This window comes from Xenopus laevis, chromosome 3L (assembly GCF_017654675.1).
Source record: "Xenopus laevis strain J_2021 chromosome 3L, Xenopus_laevis_v10.1, whole genome shotgun sequence".
Taxonomy (NCBI): Eukaryota; Metazoa; Chordata; class Amphibia; order Anura; family Pipidae; genus Xenopus; species Xenopus laevis.
The window spans coordinates 129777718-129799798 of NC_054375.1; the positions used below are offsets into that span (position 1 = coordinate 129777718).

Sequence of the window (22081 nt, forward strand, 5' to 3'; positions counted from 1 at the left end):
CCGAATCCGAAACCTGATGAATCCTGGATTCAGTACATCCCTAGGTATAATACATAGATTTTATAAATACTTGCATATTCCTAAGAACATAAGGACTCTTTCAGCAGGGTCTGCTATGCCCTTAATACAGGTACCAGTGGTGTAACTAGATATTACTGGGCCCCACAGCAAATTATTTTTCAGCAAGTTGACTGGTTTTACCAATATTTATTGAAACTGTATATGAATTAGGGCCTCATGGGGCCCCTATACCTCCTGGGCCCCCCTGCAGGCGCAGGGTCTGCTTCCTCTATAGTTACGCCCCTGACAGGTACATTCATTTGCATAGCCTAAATGCGTACATGCAAGAACAAAAACACATTTAAAATCTGGCCATATACAGAAATGTAATCTCAATTCTGAAAACCTATATGAAAGACCAACACTTTCATAAAAAGGAGGCCAGGCCATTCACAGCAGGAAACTGCAATGTAGTGTATAGCCGAGTTCTGAGAATGGTAACGATCATTGATTTACTCATGCCCAATGAAGTGAGCATTAACGCTCAATAAATTACAAATACAAAGCTATTATTAACTATTATTTCTCTGGAAGGCCAAGAAAGACACTGATAAAAATGTAAAACTTTTCATGTGTCCTCAAGAGTTGGTCAATTCCGCTTTTCAGTTTACCGAGTTTCCAGCAGGTGGCAGCATCCCCAAAGTTTTTCTTTTTTTCCCCCAAACATAGGTACAGTATTTTGTATTTAATGCAGTATTTGAAAAGGGAGCATTTTTACAACAGTTTGATGAGGCATAAAAGCAATCTAAAAACTAGAAGCAAAGCAATAAGTCTTATGAAAAGAAAATAAATGCAGCAACTGACGTGCCAAGTTGTGTGCACTGGAGCTTGAGTGTCATTTTGAAGTGCGTGCATGAGCTTTTTTATGTGTATAGTTGCCTAGAAAAGCTTTCAATTGACAAGTGATGAGTAGGCGACTTAAATGTAAGTCTGAGAGGGGCTGTTGAGGAGCACCACATCCACAGACTAGTGAGTTAAATGCTAGTCTTGTGTTCCACTACCCTAAAACGGAGTATGAAAAATGCAGTAGAAATACTAGTTCCCAAAGGAATAACACAAAGATAATTAAAGGGGTGGTTCGTCTTTCAGTTTTTTTTTTGTTTTTTTTATACTACATTATAGAATTGCTAATTCCAAGCAATTCTCCAATTGGATTTTATTATAGTATTTGCCTTCTTCTTCTTCTGACCCTTTCCAGCTTTCAAATGTAAGGCTACAAATACATTATTATTGCTACTATTTATTAAGCATCTTTCAGTCCCTCTCCTATTCACATTTGTGTCTCTCTTTAAAATCAATGCATGGTTGCTAGGGTTTACTTTAGGTTACTTTAGACCCTAGCAACCAGACTGCTGAAATTGCAAACTGGAGAGCTGCAGAATAAAAAGCTAAATCACTCAAAAGCCACAAATAATAAAGATGAAAGCTAATTGCAATTTGTCTCAGAATATCACTCTTTACATCACAGAAGAATTCAATTTAAAGGTGACCCACCCCTTTTAAATACTGTGTTCCTAGTGCATCCTGTACCTCCAGTGTAATATGTTCTTTGTTTAAAGAAAGCGTAAAGGGTATTTTATAATTATATGACATAATAAACTGCTAAAGTTTTTCCCAGGCTAATGCTCCTGTTCAGAGAAAACTGCAACGGCCCATGGAAACCCCAGCAAGTTTACTCTACAGCTGCCTGATCAGCAAAGTGCTGAAGATTAAAGAGTAAGAAAATGCCGGTGCAGCTCTTTGGAATTTTTCAATGGGCCAGTGCAGTTTTCCCCGAACAAGAGCACAAGCCCAGGGAAAACCTTAATGGGTAATGTGTTTTTGACTTATTTGGCTTTTTTTTTTTTTTATTATTCAGCAGCTCTCCAGTTTGCAATTTCAGCAATCTGGTTGCTAGGGTCCATATTACCCTAGTAACCATGCACTGATTTAAATAAGAGACTGGAATATGAATAGGGGAGGGTCAGAATAGAAAGAGGAGTAATAAAAAGTAGCAATAACTATACATGTATAGCCTTGCAGAGCAATGACCCCTATTTGAAAGCTGGAAAGAGTCAGAAGAAGAAAGCAAATAACTAAAAAAATAACAACTATACAAAATGAATAATGAAGGCCAATTGAAAAGTTGACATACTAAAAGTTAACTTAAAGATGAACAACCCCTTTAACACTGGAAATGAGTTGAAGTCAAATGGTATCAGTGTAATGGGGAACATAAAGTATTGTATTTTTGTTAAGCTCCAGCCAATAAAAAAAACAATTGGTATCTACTAAAATTCACAGGATGCTAAACCTATACAAAAATGTAATTGAAACAAATACTATACATGAATGTTGTATGCAGGCTGTTTAAGTGCATATTTTTATTTTAAACCCCAGATTCCCACCACTGTATTGGTACTGGCCCATTAGGAATCGCTAACCTTCCCATGCCATGGTTTTGGCCCCATTTGCAAGCCAATAAGCTACTAGTAAGGCCAATAATTCAACAGTAGCCAGTGTATGGCCAAAACTATATTCTGAAAGGGTTTCAGAATTAGACAAGGACCCAGCATTAGTTTACATGAAAGTATGTGGCAACAATTTCCAATTAAAAGGCTTGTTCACCTTCCACACACTTTCAGTTGAGTTAGGTTTTTTTTTAGATTGTTTTCCAAAAATAAAGACTTTACAATTTTTCCAACATTTACGGTAAGTTTAAAGTTTAAGGTTCCTGTCTCTGGTGTTTCAGTCTGGCAGCTCAGTAATTCAGGTGCAGATTTAAATTTTTCAGCAGCATCTCTGGAGTATTAGCAACTATTGTATCAGTTCTAACAGCTGCCTGTAATGAAACCCAGGGATTCTGCTCAGTAGTGATGTGCGGGTCGGGTAAAACCTGACTCGCACCGGCCTACCATCCATGCACGACTTCAGGGTTTCTTTTATGGACCCATGCCGCCCCGCCTATGACATCACAGAAGGGGCTGGGCGAGCAGGCGCGCCACTATAAAACCGGATGTCGGCATTGTAAGGTGGCGGGCGGAGAGAGCAGGAAGAAAAAGCTCAACCGGACCCACCCACCAGCCGCAAATGGGGGTGCGAGGTCGGCCCGTGGGTATCGGACCAGCCCGCACATCACTACTGCTCAGTAGGGACAAAGATAACAAATGTATCAACTAAATGTATCAGTTTAGAACAGTTTACGCAAAACATATTGCCCCTCTAGATAATGTGAAACAAGAATTTTAAAACATTCACATGCAAATAGTGCACAAAATCATAGACCTGTGTTTTCTCAGACAGCAGAGACACACATGCCATACGCACATACGCTAACTATAGCTGGAAGCAGCTGGAAACAAAAGCAATTTTGCTACAATATTTTATTAAATAATGAAATTGTGTCATGCAAGATCTTCTTACCTTCTGCATCAATATTGTGGTCAGGAATCTCCAGCTCTATTACATTCATGCTGGACTCTCTCCAGGATCCACAGAACATACTTGAGAAGTAACCAGACTGCATCAGGAAAATAAGATGTTAAAAATGCCTAATATAGGAATGACACTTGCTAGTTTTTATAAAAGACTAAATGAACCGTCTCTCAAGCTGACTGACTACAATCTTCTTGATTTCCTTTCTCTCGTAGCCTCCTATTATGTTACAGCTGCCTAAGAAGCTTGAGGAGGACAGGCCTTGTAGCCTAGGGTGATATTCTGATATCACTGGGGGCTTGGCCAACAGGAGGTAACATGATTTCTCCATAGTTGAGGCAATTACCTTGATTCTCTCATAGCCTGTACAAAAACTATAAACAAGCTAATAAATATTCTCCAATACAATGCATGTTTGTGCTATAAAAGACTATTCACAATACACTTGGAAAACGACTTACCTGGCAGAGGTAGATTTTGTGCAAGCTCCATTCTTGCCCAAGTGCACAAATCTTAATATCGCTGTTTTCTCCATTGAGGAATAGAGTCTGGTAGATGTACTTTGACGTGCTTTTCAATTTTTTCCTACAGGATGATAAAAAATAATCATAGGTAACCAATTTAATGTTAAGCTAAGCATTTTTCTGCATTGAAAAATAAAACATATGTCTGCCTCAGCAAAAACATTTTGCACCTCCAATGAAAAGTCACTGATGTACCATACGATTCTGACATGTACAGTAAACAAGCAAAGCAGTCTGGTTCTAGCTTCTAGTTTGAATGCTACTGGTTATCGATCAGCCCGAGCCCCTGAAAGGGATGCAGACAAACATGGTGGCCTGCTAACCAGCTGTAGAGCTCTGCCTTTTTCTGTTTCCCAAGTATGGGTAGCAGGCCTGTTCTTGGGAGTTTGGTCCAAGTGGTTTAAGAGGGGGGCTTGTCCAGGGAATATATGATGGCCAAATATATTTACTTCTCCTATAAGTTTATAAGACTATAAGACATTGTACAGAACAAAGCTGGCCATACACCATAAGAAATGTTAGGGGAAGATCCGCTCATTTGGCGACCTTGCCAAATGAGGGGATCTTCCCCTGACATGCCCAACAAAAGGCGGGATCCTATTGTTCGGACTTACGCCCAAAAAAATGATTACAACGACACGCCAGCCGACAGGACAAGGACCATATCAACTAGCTGATGCAGTCCTCAATCTGGCTGGAAAATCAAACCTACATGATTGAGAACTGGCCAGATATCAGTCTGAGAGGCCTGTTGGAGGGCCCATATATGGCAGGTAGGCTACCAAAGTCTAAAGCTGGCCATACGTACAGAGATCCGCTCATTTGGCAATGTCTCCAAACGAGTGCATCTCCAGAGTCCTGTTCGTGGGCTCTGGGGCCCTTCAATTGGATCACAACGAGGAGAATATGGCCAGTCGGATCGAGGGCCACATCAACAAACGATTCGACAGGATTTTTAAACCTGGCCGATCGACATCTGGCCAACTTTCAGCCAGATATCAATCAGAGAAGCCAGTTGGGGGGCACCATACACTGCCCAAAAAGCTGCCGACTTAATACGTCGATGGCAGTTTATATCTGCCCGTGTATGGCCACTTTAAGCCATGTCTTTTAGCATTTTGAACCAAACTTTGACTTTGAAGTTTGCAGTTCTGGATGACAGAATGACAGGACAATGACAGGTTGAATTTCACTAAACGAAATCTTTATTTTACCCCAAAACTGCACAGATAAACATACGGTATACCTTCTTGGAGTATTCAGTAGATTTTCTAGCTCGTCATCTGTCTCGCTCTCACACTGGCACTCCAAGCTTCTTTTTCTTTTCCTGTGTTCACAAGAGCCAACAGTCTTCTGCTTGGACTCTTGCCATAATAGTCGGCTGCTCAAACTGCCCATTGTCAGAACCTAGAAAGAAAAATATATATATATATATATATATATATATATATATATATATATATTCACAGTGATTAGTAAGAGCACAAATAAATGTTTTGGACAGCAGTAGGTCTCAGCTATAAAAGAGATTGAATAGACAAAATTAGGAGTCAAGGAAACCAGTTTCAAATATCATGGCTACATGCCTGGGATACTGTTTGCCGAGTACTGTACTGTCTTCTCTAGTTCTCCCAGGTGTTCCCTATGCCAATTCTAGAAGGACGCATGTGCAGTACAAAAAAGTTCTGTACAGAGCATGCTCTTGCCCAAACCTGTTAGGGCACAAGCCCAAAAGAAGCACAAACAGTTCCCCCAGCTGGTGAGTTTTTTTAAGAAGAAGGGTACCAGTCCAGGGTTGCAGGTTAGAATCACTGTAGTGCAGCGATGTTGCTCATCAACCCCTTGGATGTTGCTCCCAGTGGCCTTAAAGCAGGTGCTTATTTTTAAATTCCTGGTTTAGAGGCAAGTTTTGCATGCATAAAAAACAGGTGTACTGCCAACCAGAGTCTCCTGTAAGCTGCTAGTCTACATAGGGGCTACCAAATAGCCAATAAAAACTATTACGTGTCACACCAAGGATTTTTTGTTCATGCTTGTGTTGCTCCCCAACTATTTTTGATTTGAATGTGGCTCATGGGTAAAAAAAGGTTGGGGATCCCTGCTGTAGTGTATAAAACAACATGGCACCCCAACCCCCAGGGATTTTAACTTTCCTTCTCCTTTAAGAAGCAAGCAAAGGGATTACCTGTTAACCTAGTGCATACAGTAGATGGGCAGCAAATAGTGAGGGTTGGTTAGGCAGCAAAAATGTTTATTGGCCATAGTACTATCATATTAGTGGGGCTCTGCTAAAGGTGGATGTCCCCCTTTAATCTGCAATACATTTGAAGGGCTTTACATTTCTCTGTGAGACTCATGTATTTTATCTTTGTTCTTAAATAAACAATCGATGACAGTCAAGATGCAAAGGCACATAATGAACCTATATCATCCTATAGAAATCTCTCTCACTACAGAATAACCCATCATTTGTTTTCCCTATGACTCATGTGCCTAGATTGAATGTCACTAGTAATGAACATCTGCCTTTCCCACTGATTTCCACAAGGTCACTTATATCATCCATATACTAGCCAGTGTTCTCTCTATAATCAACTAAGGGGGTTGCTGATGCACAATGATATGCCTTCTCAATGTTACAGAATTGATATGGTTTTCAGGCACACCCATAGCTGGAGCTACAACTACCCAATGTATATAGCTGGTCTGAACAGAGTTAAATGGCCTGAACAGAGTTAAATGGCCTAGAGCAGGGATCCCCAACCTTTAGAACCCGTGAGCAACATTCAGAAGTAAAAGGAGTTGGGGAGCAACACTAGCATGAAATTTGTTCCTGGGGTGCCAAATAAGGGCTGTGATTGGCCATTAAGTAGCCCATATGTGTATTGTCAACCTACATTGAGGCTCTGTTTGGCAGTGCACCTGGTTGTTATGCAGCAAAATCTTGCCTCCAAGCCTGGAATTAAAAAATAATCACCTGCTTTGAGGCCACTGAGAGCAACATCCAAGTGGTTGGAGAGCAACATGTTGCTCGCGAGCTACTGGTTGGGGATCCCTGGCCTAGAGCTAGACCCCCCCCCCATATTCAATAAATAGCACCAAGTATGCCCAGAACCAGCCAAGGTTCTAAGTTTTACAAATGCCTTTCCATTTCATATTGACAAGCCACAAAGGCTGCAGCTTCGACACTAAATCTGCATCAGAACAATCTCTTGCGCTCATATCTAGTCTCATCCTCTGCAACAGTTTCATTTCAGAATTGGGAATAAAAAGGAATAATTTATGTCTGAAAACTAATCACTATTGATACCCTTATTCTTCCCAATGTTATGGCATAAACTTATATTTTTCACAGCTAAACACATGATGCCAAAATGCCCAGAAATGTCCACAATCGCTTCCCTTTACTATGGTACACAAAAGAAATTGAGATTAATGGGAAGGTCCATATTTTACTCATGATTGCAAAAGTGCCTTGAATAACTGAGACACTTTGAGCCAATTCCAGATATTTTGTAACAAGAGACAAAACACCATATTTCTCATTGCTGTAAGGTTGCCTTGAAGGGATACTGTCATGGGAAAAAAAAATTCAGAACACATCAGTTAATAGAGCTGCTCCAGCAGAATTCTGCACTGAAATCCATTTCTCAAAAGAGCAAACAGATTTTTTTATATTTAATTTATTTTTATTGTTTCATTTTGAAATCTGACCTGGGACTAGATATACTGTCAGTTTTCCAGCTGCCCCCAGTCATGTGACTTGTGCTCTGATAAACTTCAATCACTCTTTTCTGCTGTACTGCAAGTTGGAGTGATAGCACCCCTTCCTTTCTTCACCCAGCAGCCCATCAGCAGAACAATGGGAAGGTAACCAGATAGCAGCTCCCTAACACAAGATAACAGCTGCCTGGTAGATATATGAACATGACTTAATAGTAGAATCCAGGTCCCACTGCGACACATTCAGTTACATTGAGTACTAGAAACAACAGCCTGCCAGAAAGCAGTTCCATCCTAAAGTGTTGGCTCTTTCTGAAAGCACATGACCAGGCAAAATGACCCGAGATGACTGCCTGCACACCAATATTACAACTAAAAAAAAAAAAAACACTTGCTGGTTCAGGAAAGAAATTTTATACAGTAGTGTGAATTATTTGCAGTGTAATTTAGAAATAAAAACGACATCATAAAAATCGTGACAGAATCCCTATAAGGCAGTGATCTCCAGCCAGAGGCTCGTGAGCAACATGTTATTCACCAACCCATTGAACATTGCTCCACACTTTAAAGCAGGGGCTTATTTTTTAATTTCACGTTTGAAGGCATAAGAACCAGTCTCCTGCACAACGCCAGTTCATATAGATGTTCCATATTGTCAATAAAAGCCCATATTTGGCACCCCAGGAACTTTTTGCATGCTTGTGTTTATCCCCAACTATTTTTTTACATTTGAATGTGGTTCACAGGTAAAAAATGTTTGGGAAGAACTAAACCCCCACCCCCAACAGAGTCCCCATCTGACAGCCCCCATTCCCGCATAGCCAACTACTGCAGTGTTGCAGTAAGTTGCACAGAATTCTCTCACGGGAGCCATCTTCAGATCCTCTTCTTCCCTTTGGCTATCTATGGAGCTTTCCAGCGCATGTAGGGGTTGCCACCTTTTCTGGAAAAAAAAATATTTATCTTTTTTCCCTATTAAAAACATTGGGATAAACCATAATTTTCACCTGCCAGGTGGCAAGCCTAGGGGCATCACAGTACACACAAACCGCAAACTGGCTCCAACTGCACGCATGCGAGAAAAAAACATAGTGCAGGCGGCCCTAAAAGCGCATGTAAAGGCAAAATAAAATAAATAAAATCCCATTTTTACTTTCTTTAATGAAAAAGAAACCAATCTCCAATATACTTTAATTAAAAAATGTTTACTGTTTTTACTGTTTTTAGAAGAAACCTGACTGTATGCAGTGAAATTCTCCCTTCATTTACTGCTGTGGATAGGAATTGTCAGATGGTCCCTAACTGCTGAGCAGGGAAACAATCATACATATGAACAGCAGGGGGAGCCCCCGCCTTACTTCCCAGCTATGCAGAACTCAAGCAGCTTTGTTTATGACGATCCCCAAGCAGCCCAGACCACACTGAGCATGTGCACAGTCTTAGTCTTGCAAAGATGTTTAACAAAGTTACAAGATGGTGACCCCCTGTAGCCAACTTTGAAAGCATAAATCATTTGTTTGATCAGGCTTGTGGTGCAGTAAGTTCATCTTTATATTTAGTATACAAAATACAGCATTTCTAGCCTTATTCTATTTTAGACTTTACATGCCCTTTAAGTGAACGTATCCAAAGACACCAAAGATGGAGCCCATGAGGTCCACTGTGCTACTCTACATGGAGAGGTCTGTGCAAATTTCTGTGACACTTATTTAAGTAGTGGGCTATGTGGAGAGAATGCGGAAAGGGGGGGCAAGTAGACGGAGACTCGCTTTAGGAGGGGAACTTAGTTATCCTTTAAAGGAATTGTTCAGTATAAAAATAAAAACTGTGTAAATAGATAGACTGTGCAAAACAAGACATGTATTTGATATATGTAGCCAAAAATGTAATGTATAAAGGCTGGAGTGACTGGATGTCTCACATAATAGCCAGAACACTACTTCCTGCTTTGCAGCTCTATTGGTTTCCACTGATTGGTTACCAGGCAGTAACCAATCAGACACTTGAAGGGGACCACATGGGTCATATCTGTTGCTTTTGAATCTGAGCTGAATGCTGAGGATCAATTGCAAACTCACTGAACAGTTATGTCCCATGTGGCCCCCCTTCAAGTCGCTGACTAACTCAGAGTCAGAGAGCTGAAAAGCAGGAAGTAGTGTTCTGGCTATTATGTTAGACATGCAGTCACTCCAGCCTTTATACATTACATTTATCTATTAACTCAGTTTAGATTTTTACACTGAAGTGTTCCTTTAAAGTTTTACTTTTTTTTTATTACCTGTACAAAGAGTGCAAATAAAACTTATGGAACTGTCCCCAAGCACTGGCTGCTGTGTCTCACTGGAATGAGCGGAAGCATGGCTCCCCTGCACAACTGTCACTTGCAAAGCTACGAGTCTTTTCCCAGCGGACAGCTCTAACATAGTTGAGGCCATTTCAATTATCCAAAACGGAAAGAGATTGGAGACAATTCCAGGGACTATTCGTTTTCTAGAGGAGATCAGAGCTGCTAATTAATATCAAAGCAAATGGTTAGAAATGAGTAAAGCGATAGTATTATGTGATAAGGAGGAGGTATACTAACAGGGTGCCCCATGCCCCACTGTCATACACAGGTGTAGCAGTACCACCACCAGATCATTGCTGGGTGTCACCCACCTGTGAGTGTCAGCTCCCATGTCCCAGCCCGGCGGAGCCATGAAGGTTAAAGGCAGATCAGTGGTGAACACATCCAAGGAAGGTCTTCAATCACAACTCACCCGCTACTTTCTAGCACCGCCCACTTTCCCTTACTCCCTCTAAGCCGCTACGGTGTCCGTTTTAGGACATGCTTCCTAAATGTAATTTGTGCGTCCGGCTCCCCCACTTCGTCGTGTCCCCTATGCGCCACTCGGATCTCCGCTCTTAATTACATTAAACATCCATCCCACATTGTCTGGCCAGCCACACAGCGCGTCAATGCGGAAACACCGCACCAAAATGAAGCAACTTCAACTACAAACCAATAAATATCAAATGGGGCGGGGCGTCTGGTAATATTCCCACTTCCTTGGTGACGCAACACGATGGGCGGGAGAACCGCGGCGAGGGTCCGCCTCCCGAAAACAAAAGCGAAGCGACTTCGGAAGTTTTCCGGAAGTAGCCGACGGTTGCCAAGATACAGCAAAAAAGAGAATTTTGTCTTCTTTCTATTTGCGGCTGTAGCAGTATTTATAATACGGGGTTACAGTGCAGACAGTTCCCTTGCTTTGCGTTGTCCTTACTTGGCACCAGCCCGAGCCACTGTTTTGAAAGCTGTTTATGGGCGGGGTGTGGGTAGGCGCCTCCAACTTACATAAGCAATAGCTTCTCAAGCACATCATCAACTGCTTCCTCCTTGTGTTTATGCTAGTACTATAATAACACCGCTGTGCATACAGGACCTCTATACATGTCTGCAAGTGACTCTTCTGGATGGGTGTGCCCACTGGAAATATTCATTTTAAAGATGGCAAAGACGTGCATAGTAGAAGCATGGTATTAAAGGGGTAGTGCACCTTAAAGTTAACTTTTACTATGTTATAGAATGGCCAATTCTTAGCAACCTTTATAATTATCTTTTATTTTATACAGTTTATGAATTATTTTCCTTCTTCTGACACTTTCCAGCTTTGGGGGGAGGCACTGTCCACAGCCAGGCCCGGATTTACAAACCGGTTGCCCCTAGGCCAGCTCTGTGCTCTTCCCCCCTCTCCCCTTCCGGTTTTGTCCCCCCTCGATGTCCCCTCTCCCCTTCCGGTTTGGTCCCCCTTCCAGGTGCTGTCCCCTACCCTTCCCCCTGCCAGGCGCTGTCTTCTCCACTTCCCCCTGCCAGGCGCTGTCTTCTCCACTTCCCCCTGCCAGGCACTGCCCGTCCCCTCTGCTTCTCCCTGCCAGGCACTGGCCGCCCCCTTTCTCTGCGTGTGTGCGCTCACAGGCTTCCCAACTTCTTAGTTGGGCACAGCACTGGAGACGGACGTGCGTCTCCAGTGCTAATAGATAATTTCAATGCTGCTGGGCAGTATGCCGCCCCTCAAGTTCTGCTGCCCTAGGCCTGGGCCTTTGTGGCCTCTCCACAAATAAAAAACAAACACTGTTATTGTTACTTTTTATAACTTATCTTTCTATTCAGGCCATCTTTTATTCGTATTCCTGTCTCTCATTCAAATCATTGCCTGGTTGCTAGGATAATTAAGACCTTAGTTACCAGACAGGTGCTGAACTTCCAAACTGGAGAATTGAACAAGAAGCTAAACAATTCAAAAACCACAAATAATAAAAAATGAAGACCGAGTGCAAATTGCTTCAGACTATCACCCTGTACATTATACTAAAACGTTAACAACCCCTTTAAAGGAACAGTAACTCCAAAAAATGAAAGTAATGAAAATATAATATACTGTTGCCATGCAGGGAGGCCCAGGAGTGTAGGGAGCACAGTAAGGCCCTTAGAGTAGAACTACATGCGCGACTTCGGTGCGTTTCCGCCAGATGTGACGGAGAATAAGGTAAGCAATAGCAATGTCGGATGGTGTTGCAGCGTTCATCCTACATGACACGACTGTTGGATGCAGACACTGCATGCTGCGTGGCAAGATCTGACATTTGTATTTTCCGTCGCATCCGATTTGCTGTAGTGCGTTGGATCTGCCGGAAACACATCGAAGTCCCCCATGTAGTGCTACCCTAATAAAAAAAGCAATTTCAATGTATATTGGTAGACTATATCAACCTGCCAATGTTTTGGAGCCCTAAATGTAATTTGCTGCGAGGCCCAGTAACATCTATTTATGCCAATGGATGTATACCATAGCGGTCGACCATGGGGCCCAAAATTTTACCCCCTGATTCTGTTGCAGCCGGACTAAGTGCCTGTTATGGTGTGGCACTGGGTCTTACCCACATGAAACTTCTTCCTTGACCACTGATCAGTGTCGGACTGGGACACCAGGGGCCCACCCATAAACAATAAACCAGGGGCCCACCAAAAAACCTTAGACCAGGGGCCCACTCTCAGTACTATTATTCTTCCTCTCCTCACTCAACCTCTATTCTCCTAGTCTCTTTTCTTTAAATACTATAATCTATTATTCCATCTATTTAGCCTCTTTGTTCTCATAGAAATAAGGAATGACCATGAAATAGGCCAAATGTTTAGCAGCAGGAGGGCCCACTGGGAGTTTTCCTGGTATCCCTGTGGGCCAGTCCGACACTGCCACTGATATACACACCCATTTATTGTACATCACTTGTCAGTGAGAGACATCTACCTCACAAGGATCTTATATGTTTATATTGTCTATCGTTCACAACTATAATATAAACCACATAAGAAACAGTTTCAACATGAACCACTTTACTGACCTGTATGTTTTTGGAATGCAGGAAGAAACACATGCAAACCATGGGGTTGGGGCATACAAACTGCTTATAGCGAGTACCCAGCCAAAAAACTAGCCACCAGGGGTGCTTCGCCAATGAGGTGATTTGAGGCTGTCGCCTCAGGCAGCAGAGCCCCACTAGGTACCAGGGGCAGCAGAAATGCTGCTCCTGTTACTTTAAGAGTGAATTTCCGGGGGAGGGGGGGCAGCAGCAACTGCTGCTGCCTCAGGCGGCGGAGGGGCCAGGATCGCCCCTGCTAGCCACCATGCTTTGTGTTTGCGCTTGATTAGGATAAGTTTGTATTATAATGCCATGTAAATGCCTTAATTTGCCCATCCAATGAGCAGTAATGCCCATACATTTCAGTGGGGCTAACACAGCATGCTACGTTTTCATGATAAATGGTGTCATAGGCAGATTTGACAGTGTTATAAAATGATCAATGCAACAGACCCAACACAGGGACTGAGATAGATCTTTCTATATGAAAGCAGCACATCTTTAAAGTAGGATAACATAACTATGTTTACCATGGGTAACTACAGTAAGTCATCAGCTGCTGTTCTGCAGCAAAAAACTAGCTAATCACACAGTGAAAGTCCCCTACCATTATTATACGGTTTTTATATATCACCAGCACATTTACACAGCACGTTGGTCCCTCCCCCAGTGGAACTTACAATCTAAGGTCCCTATCACATTCACACATGCTATGGTTCATTTTATCAGGAACTTGCCTGTATGTTTTAGGAGTGTTGCAGGAAACTGGAATACCCAGAGGAAACCCATGCATAATATATTTTCACAGTAAACTAGGAAATGAAATTTGAGATTGAGTAGAACAACAAAATCATGGGTAGCACTTTGAAATACAGCAGCAAAAATTCTCAATCTGCACAGTTAGAAAGAACATATAAAATACAATTCCACTAGTATTATCCTCCAGAGTTCCTGGAGAAAATGTTTGGGACACCCTGCTTTCCACAAGGAGGGAAAGGGGATCATTCACACACATTAGGTGGTTCTGCAGTATAAAAAAGGCATTCTGAAATAAGGCTGCAACTATGCTTTCCCAGGTATTTCACTGTAGACTCCAGCCAACCACTAAAAATATTATACTAGGCATAAAAATGGGAACTATTAAGGGTAGGGATGCACCATATCCAGGATTCGTTCAGTGCCAAAAGAATGGACGGCACTCCATTTGAGGAGGAAACAAGTTTTATTGCAGGCTCATGCAGGGATCAAAAGGCCCTACGCGTTTCGGGATACATTCCCTTAATCATAGGCATAATCCAGGATTCGGCCTTTATCAGCTGAATGCAGGTTCAGCCGAATCCAAGTGCCTGGTCAAACCGAATCTGAATCCAAAAAATCATCACACAAACAAGGAAGTAAAAAATATTTTTAACCACATACTGCGCACGCGGTTTTCTTTCCCCCTTTTTTTACATAAGAAAATTAGATTTGGCCAAATCCTAAAATAGTGGATTTGATGCATCCCTAATTAAGGGGGAATCAGCTCTAAGGGCCCTTACACACGGGTGGTTTTACGTGCGCTCCCCTGCGTTGCACTTTCTTCCGTTTAGCCGCAAGGGAGTGCAGGAGTAGATGCACTGAATTATTTTCAATGGGGCTGTACTCACACAGACGCATGTAAGCGCCAAATGCAGGTTGGGACACAGCATGTTACATTTTACATGTGTCTGATCATTAAAATAAATTGGGTAAGACCATGAAAACAATAAATCACTCACTAGACTGGCACCATCACTACTAGATAGAGCCTATGAAAATGAACTGGAATGGTTTCTCCAAACACAATGTCCACCTTTTTACCCTTTCCCATTTTCTTATTTTCCATGGCCTCTTATTAAGGTGCAATTCGAAAAAAACATAGCTCAGTGTTCTACATACTAACCAATGGCAATATATGGAATAGAAGCATTTTACATCACACGTGAAAGTCAGTCTTTTTTTCAAACATCCTGCTGTGCCTAAATGGAACCTGCAATCTTTATAAAAGTTTCAATAAAAAAAGAAAGAATGTCATTTATCCTCTAAGAGCAATTCTCAAGTTTTGGAAGTTTTTGTGATTGAGCAGATGACAGAACAATAATGCAAAATGCTGCACGATGACATGAAATACTATATTATTGTACACATAATCAGTGGCAATTATGCTCCTATTTATTCTTTCCAGTGTTGCTTTAAATACACTAGTTTCCTACTGTAAGACTTCTCTGCCAGCTGCATGTGCAGCCTACTCACTCATTAATCCCCATTAAGCACATTGCATCAAACTTGTACACCAACAATTCATGGTCTTTCTTTCTATACTGAAAAAAAAAACCCTCCTAATAAAAATACAAGATGACTGTAAGTCTTCATATCGGGCATACAGAATTCAGCATTTGCTATATCCAAGTGATGTAGGCCTTCTTCAAATTAAACCAGAATTGTGTCGTAAACATAAATATTCCATCTGCATTTATATTCAAAAAGGGATTGTGACATCTGTACTGTAAACGTTATTAGGAGGTTTGCTAAAAGACCACACAAAAAAAAAAAAAAAAGTATGTTCTGGAGAACAGAATTATAAGTAGGAATCGGCATGGCTTTATGAAGGATAGAGGACATCAAACAAACTATGATATAACTGGACACTGGGGTTTCGATACATGATCATCTTGGATTTTGCCAAAGATTTTGATACAGTGCTGCATAAATGTATGCTCTTTATAGTATGATCTGTTTATATCTGTGGTTCTGTTTGCACATGGATTGATTCTGGTTTACTTACCCTATAGCCAGGGAGTCACCAAAGGTTTTGGCCAGCTACATGGGCCATAATTTTGCATTTTGGGTGGTCCTAACTATAGATGGGAAGCAGTTTCCTTATGTTGTGTTAAAGTATTCTCCTGGCAGTTCAGTAACTGGTCAGTTGATGTCCTGGTTCTATTTCATAAAAAGGGGAGCCAGGTTCTCTCTTTTTCGGACAAAAAACTTGAATCGAATGCGATTCAAGTTTGCAGGTCTATCCCATTCACCCAAGTTTGTGAAATTCAAATTTTTTCATAAATTGCAAGTTGGTCGAATTTATGAGAGTTTTAAAAATTCGACCCTTGAAAATCTGCCCTTTTGCTTTCTGCAGAAGAGTTGCTGTCTGTAAGACCAATCAGATAATTAATTTATCTGTAAAAAGCTAAGTGTATCCCAATGCCTTGTGCAAGAATGCCAAGAGTTCATTGGAGGGTGCCGCATAAAAAATCCTGGTCTGTGGAGTGTTCATCAGGCTCACTAGGAGTGGGGCCCCATGGGCTTTTACCTGCGGTCCCGTTGGGCCAGCTACACAGACGAATATTTTATAAACTGTTACAACTGTACTACACAGAAAATCTCTATTCACAAGATAAAAACTATAAATTAGAATGCAAATTGCATAATGCACTTCGCACTCATTGTTGCTCATAGTGAGGTTAATCACAGATGAGAAAAAGCTGATCCCACCTGCAGCTGCTCTGAAGGAATTAGATCTGCCCGTTACCGTACACACAGGGCATATTTGGTCCTGGAGACACTCCTCCATGCATTTTCTACATGATACCTACTTGTTTGCTCAGTGTCAGAGCAGATTTCATTCATACCCTCAAATAAGATCAAAACAGACATTGTAAAAAGGCATCAGAAGGTTTTTATTTTGCATTGGTTATGTGTTCAATTAGACACAACAGACTTTTCTTGGACACACAGAAAGGCTATGTTACTTAGTCTTCCCCTCCGCAAAGTTTCAAGAGCACCTTCCTGTAATCTCCCGAGCAGTCACCCTGCGGAAAACAAAATACACAATATATATTACAACAAGCAAGCAGGAGATGGGACTTCTTTTGGTTTACAGATGCCTGCATTGCTTTGATTTCCTAGAAACGTGATCCCGAGTGTATAATTCATTACTGCGGAATCTCGAGGAATCAGAGCATCGTGTAATAGTTTATCAATCATCGATGGCCCAGTTCCATCACACAGCTAATTAAATCTCTATCCATATTTTGTGTTTATATGAACGGAGGATGTTGGGCAGTTTTTCAGGGCCGGCAGTCAGGGCATAGTGCCTATATACCATTGGTAAATGATGCAGCTGCACAGCAGTGAATTCTTCTCTCACCTTAATAAATGAATGCAGAGATTTGCCATACATCTTCTTGAACTCGCAGCGGATTTCCAGCATGTCAATTTCACAACGAGAAACCATAACTCTGATCAGAGTTTTATCGTCTGTCCCCAGACCCTGCAACACATAAAAATATAGCAGATATAATGTTATGGCACATGGGGAAGACATTTATCATTTGCAGTTTCTTATTGTTCATGTTACGGATCTCATTACAATGTTCAGCTACACAGAAGGGAAGGGTGCAGTGAAGCGGAAGTATGAGAAGCACGGAGGCCATAAAAAGGTGCTGCATTGCCCTGCATGGAATCTCCACACGTCTGGAAAAGGAGGCAGCATTGTAGGATGAGGCAATTATATTATCCAGCCTTTATAGATTACAATTTTTGACTAACTATATTTTTTTTTGCACAGGCTATATATTTAACCAGTTTTTATTTTCACACTGAACTGTTCCTTTAAGCAACCGATTATTTTTTTAAAATGGGAATTTTCTATTTAGGATTACCCAATGGCACATACTACTAAAAAAGTATATTATGAAAATTATTTATTTACACATGAGCAGTTTCATGCAATATCTTTTTATAGAGACCTACACTGTTAGGGGGGGTATAGTGTGCCTTTAAAGTCGCTGACTAACGCAGAGTTAGAGAGCTGAAAACCTGGAAGTAGAGCTCTGTTCTGTTATGTTAGACATCAAATCACTCCGGCCTTAATACATTGCATTTTTGACTAACCCAGTTTTTATTCTGAACTGCTCCTTTAAAGGACAAGTAAAATAAATAAATATCATACCTACAGCACATTTGAATGTTTGGGGGGGGGGGGATAATGAGAGGGAAATGTATATGCCAAGCCCTTTTCAGCTAGAAAGATACAGTATATGCTTCCTAGCCAGCTTTCAGTGAGAAAATAAATCACTTATTTTATTGGTGACATTTGTGTACATCGCATAATGGTTTAGGAATCCAGAGTCACCATGGATACGGTTTCTTATCAAGTTGGTTATTAAGTCTTCAATTATATGCTCTGCCTTTTTTCTGCATGGCAGCAGGATTCTGCATATACTGTAAGAGGCACACAGGTCCCATCAAAGGTCATACTGTATCACCAAGAGATGGATGCTCCTATTATCACAAGCGCTTATCATATGTACCATACAGACGATTTAAAGGAGAACTAAACCCCTTTGCTAATAAAAACCCCAACCTTCCATAGTCCCCCCTGCCTGCTCCCCCACACACAGGTGTTCATACAAGTAAATGCCCCTAAGCTGGTAATGATCCCTCATTGCAGAGTCAGTGCAGTGGAGCATCTTCAGCAAGTAAGCGCGGTATCGGCACATGCGCAGGCGTAGCAATATTGCGGTCCCGAACAACTGAGCATGCACAGAAAGCAACAGTAATTGCAGAAGGGACCCAAAGTTTACCGAACTACCAGAAGATGGCACCTGTAAGCTCTGCTGCGCTGACTCTGCAGTGAGGGGCAATTACCATTTTAGGGGCATTTAATAATAATAATAATGTTTTATGTAATGTTTTTATGTTTGGGGGCCTCTTTGAGCGAGTGTAGAAAATGATCTATTTTTTTCTGTGAGTTCAGAATGGTCCTTCCACGTGACAATCTTAGTGTTTTGCTTGTGATGGCTGATCATGTTTTTAAACACTCTCTATAATGGTCTGCTTTCCTGTAAAGGTCATGAGATAATTAGCTGCTAACGATTCATTAGGGAACAGCAAGATCATAATAAGACAGCCAGAATGTCAGTGGCTATGCCTTAGGTCTCTTCTGTCCTCCTCCCGACATCACTAAGGAAACAGCACCCACTTGCTAGTTATCAGACTGGGTATGTACTGTAATGTCACTGAGGTCAATTACAGTACAAGGATCTCATAGGCGACAAACGGATCAGATCATAACTGGATATACAGGGGACTAGTTAGTAAGTAAGGGGCTGTTTTCCCTTATAACTGCATTATTACAAAGCTGGGGTTCACTATGCCAAAATAGTATAAAGTATTAACACTATTTTTTTGTGTGCGCAATGAATCATATGCAACACCACATTATATGGGAACAACAAGCCCTAGCCCCATCAACCTTACAGTCTATGGTGGTGGCGAACATACAGGGAAATTAAGCGACCTGCTCATCATCCCACTCTAATCTTGAACCTAGAGGCCCTCTATCTGCTGCAGAAGTGTACTGCTAATTCCTTATGAAAATAGTTTGCCTACAGCTGTCTGTCTGAATGTTGGCACGGTCTTTTAGGCTGAAATACAGTAGAACCCCCATTTTACGTTTTTCAGGGGACCACAAAAAAAAATGGTGTAAAATCAGGGAAATGTATTATGCATAATGTATAGGTGGGACCACAAATCAACAATGTAAAATGAGGGAAAACAAAATCAGGGGATGTAAAATCGAGGTTCGACTGTACACAAGTGGAAAATGCCCAAGATGCCATTGCTTTACCCATCACTACTTTACAGTACATAAGATACGGTTATAAGGCACAAAAAAAAAAGTACACTTTCAGTGAAGTGTATGCATAACAAAAAACAAACACTCACCTTCATAGATTTATACAATCGTTCTGCAAAGTAGGCTGGCCTGCTCTTTATGCATTTCACTGCAGAACAAAGAGACAACAATTTAAATGGATTAGTCATGATTTTCATGATGTAGGCTTTATTTCTAAATTACACTGCAAATAATTCACTCTACAATATAAAATTGAATTCCTGAACTAGCCAGTGTATTTTTTAGGAATGCACCGAATCCAGGATTCGGCCTTTTTCAGCAGGATTAAGATCCGGCCGAACCGAATCCTAATTTACATATGCAAATTAGGGACGGGGAGGGAAATCACATGACTTTTTGCCAGAAAACAAGGAAGTAAAAAATGTTTTCCCATTTCTACCCCTAATTTGCATATGCACATTAGGCTTCGGATTCTTTCTAAAAGGATTCGGGGGTTCAGCCGAATCCAAATTAGTGGATTCGGTGCATCCCTAGACTATTTTTGTTTTAGTTGCAATATTGGTGTGTAGGCAGCCATCTCAGCTCATTTTGCCTGGTCATGTGCTTTCAGAAAGAGCCAGCACTTTAGGATGGAACTGCTTTCTGGCAAGTTGTTGTTCTCCTACTCAGTGTAACTGAATGTGTTGCAGTGGGACCTGGATTTTACTATGGAGTGCTGTTCTGAGATCTACCAAGCAGCTATCATCTTGTGTTAGGGAGCTGCTATCTGGTTACCTTCCCATTGTTCTGTTGTTAGGCTGCTGGGGGGGGGGTGATATCACTCCAAACTTGCAGTACAGCAGTAAAGAGTTACTGAAGTTTATCAGAGCACAACTGACATGACTGGGGGCAGCTGGGAAACTGACAATAGGTCTAGCCCCATATCAAATTTAAATATAAAAAAATCTATTTGCACTTTTGAGAAATGGATTTGTTTCAATTCTGCAGGAGCAGCACTATTAACCGACATGTTTAAAAAAAAAACATTTTTTCCCCATGACAGTGTCCCTTTAAGTCTGGCCAGTCGCATACCCTAAAGCTGACCATAGATTTTAAGATATTAGCTGCCCACTCAGTCACAACAGATATCTGGCTGCAAATTGACTTGATATCTATTGGGCAGGTTGGCCCATGGACATAGTCCTCTTTTTTTTTTTTTTTAAAGGTTAATTTTTATTAAATTTTAACAACAGAAAATTAGAAGGAAGAAAAGCAAGTTAGAAAGGAAAGAAAAGAAGTGGAAAGTGGGGAGAAGGGGATACGGCTGAAAAAGTATCTATCAATAGTTGTTCGAGGTGGCTGGCGACTCGAGCCAAGGGTTCCAAATATTCTCAAACTTCTTTGGGCATCCACGTGCTAAGTACGTGAGCTTGTACAGTTCCAGTTGCGAATTAACCAGTCCAATCCATCTACTCAGAGATGGTGGCGATGGGCCCATCCAGTGCAGGGCAACGACCTTCTTTGCGTAAAAGAGGAGCAACCTCATCAGGCATCTAGTGTTTACTCTAGGTATCACGGAGTCAAGGAGACCCAGAAAACAAGTAGCAGGGTTAAGTATCTGGGGAAGTTCCAGTTCGGTAGCCATGAAGTTCAAAATTGCCTTCCAAAATCTGAATATCACTGGGCAATCCCACATTAGATGTATGAAAGTAGCTACAGGAGCACCACATCTCAGACAGCTGGGTGAGGCTACTTTTCCCATAGTAAATAGTTTCTGAGGGGTGAGGTACGTTTGATGTACTATCTTAAACTGTATGAGCTTGTCTCTTACACTTACTAATGGGATATATAGGTTATCTATAATTTCTTCCCAATCATCTGGGTCGACATGAACCCCACTACTCTCCCACTTATACTTCACCCTGGGTCGAGGATCATATCTATTGGAAATTAAGTGCCTATATGTATTGGATAGGAGCTTGATCTTGGCGGGTTGAGAAATCAAAGTTTCCATCCCTGTGTATTGCAGGTGCTGAGGAGGGGTTGGGAATTGCGCAGAGCAGAGGTGGCTAATCTAGTTATAACGGAATTCGGACAGATCAGGCAGAGAGAGGATCTGGCGAAAGTCAGGCAGCGTGCGAATCCATCAGCGTATACTTGTGACCGCCGCTTTAGACCAAATTTAGTCCATGTTCCCACCTCTGAGAATGTGGATAATTACTATTACCCCATAAAGGTGAATCTAGAGAAAGACTGGTATCTGCTTTAGTGATTTGCACAATTGCATCCCAGGCTCTCTTAGTGGCATCCATTACAGGCAACA

At 41.5% G+C, this 22081-nt stretch overlaps 2 protein-coding genes across 3 annotated transcripts in view; both read right to left on the minus strand.

Moving 5' to 3' along the window:
- The window catches only part of gmcl1.L (germ cell-less, spermatogenesis associated 1 L homeolog), a 32583-nt gene extending 21799 nt beyond the window's left edge, over window positions 1–10784 (minus strand). The window contains exons 1-4 of the mRNA XM_018253399.2: window positions 10380–10784; window positions 5245–5405; window positions 3936–4059; window positions 3463–3559 (exon numbers count right to left, since the gene is read on the minus strand). Of these exons, the coding sequence (XP_018108888.1) occupies window positions 3463–3559; window positions 3936–4059; window positions 5245–5396 (373 nt within the window). The 5' untranslated portion in view covers window positions 5397–5405; window positions 10380–10784. The remainder of the gene's footprint in view (window positions 1–3462; window positions 3560–3935; window positions 4060–5244; window positions 5406–10379) is intronic.
- A 6011-nt stretch (window positions 10785–16795) lies between these two features.
- The window catches only part of anxa4.L (annexin A4 L homeolog), a 36343-nt gene continuing 31057 nt past the window's right edge, over window positions 16796–22081 (minus strand). For both annotated transcript variants that reach the window (NM_001090012.1, XM_041585014.1), the window contains 3 exon segments: window positions 16796–16948; window positions 17287–17409; window positions 19869–19927. In NM_001090012.1, coding sequence (NP_001083481.1) covers window positions 16889–16948; window positions 17287–17409; window positions 19869–19927 — 242 coding nt within the window. In that variant the 3' untranslated portion in view covers window positions 16796–16888.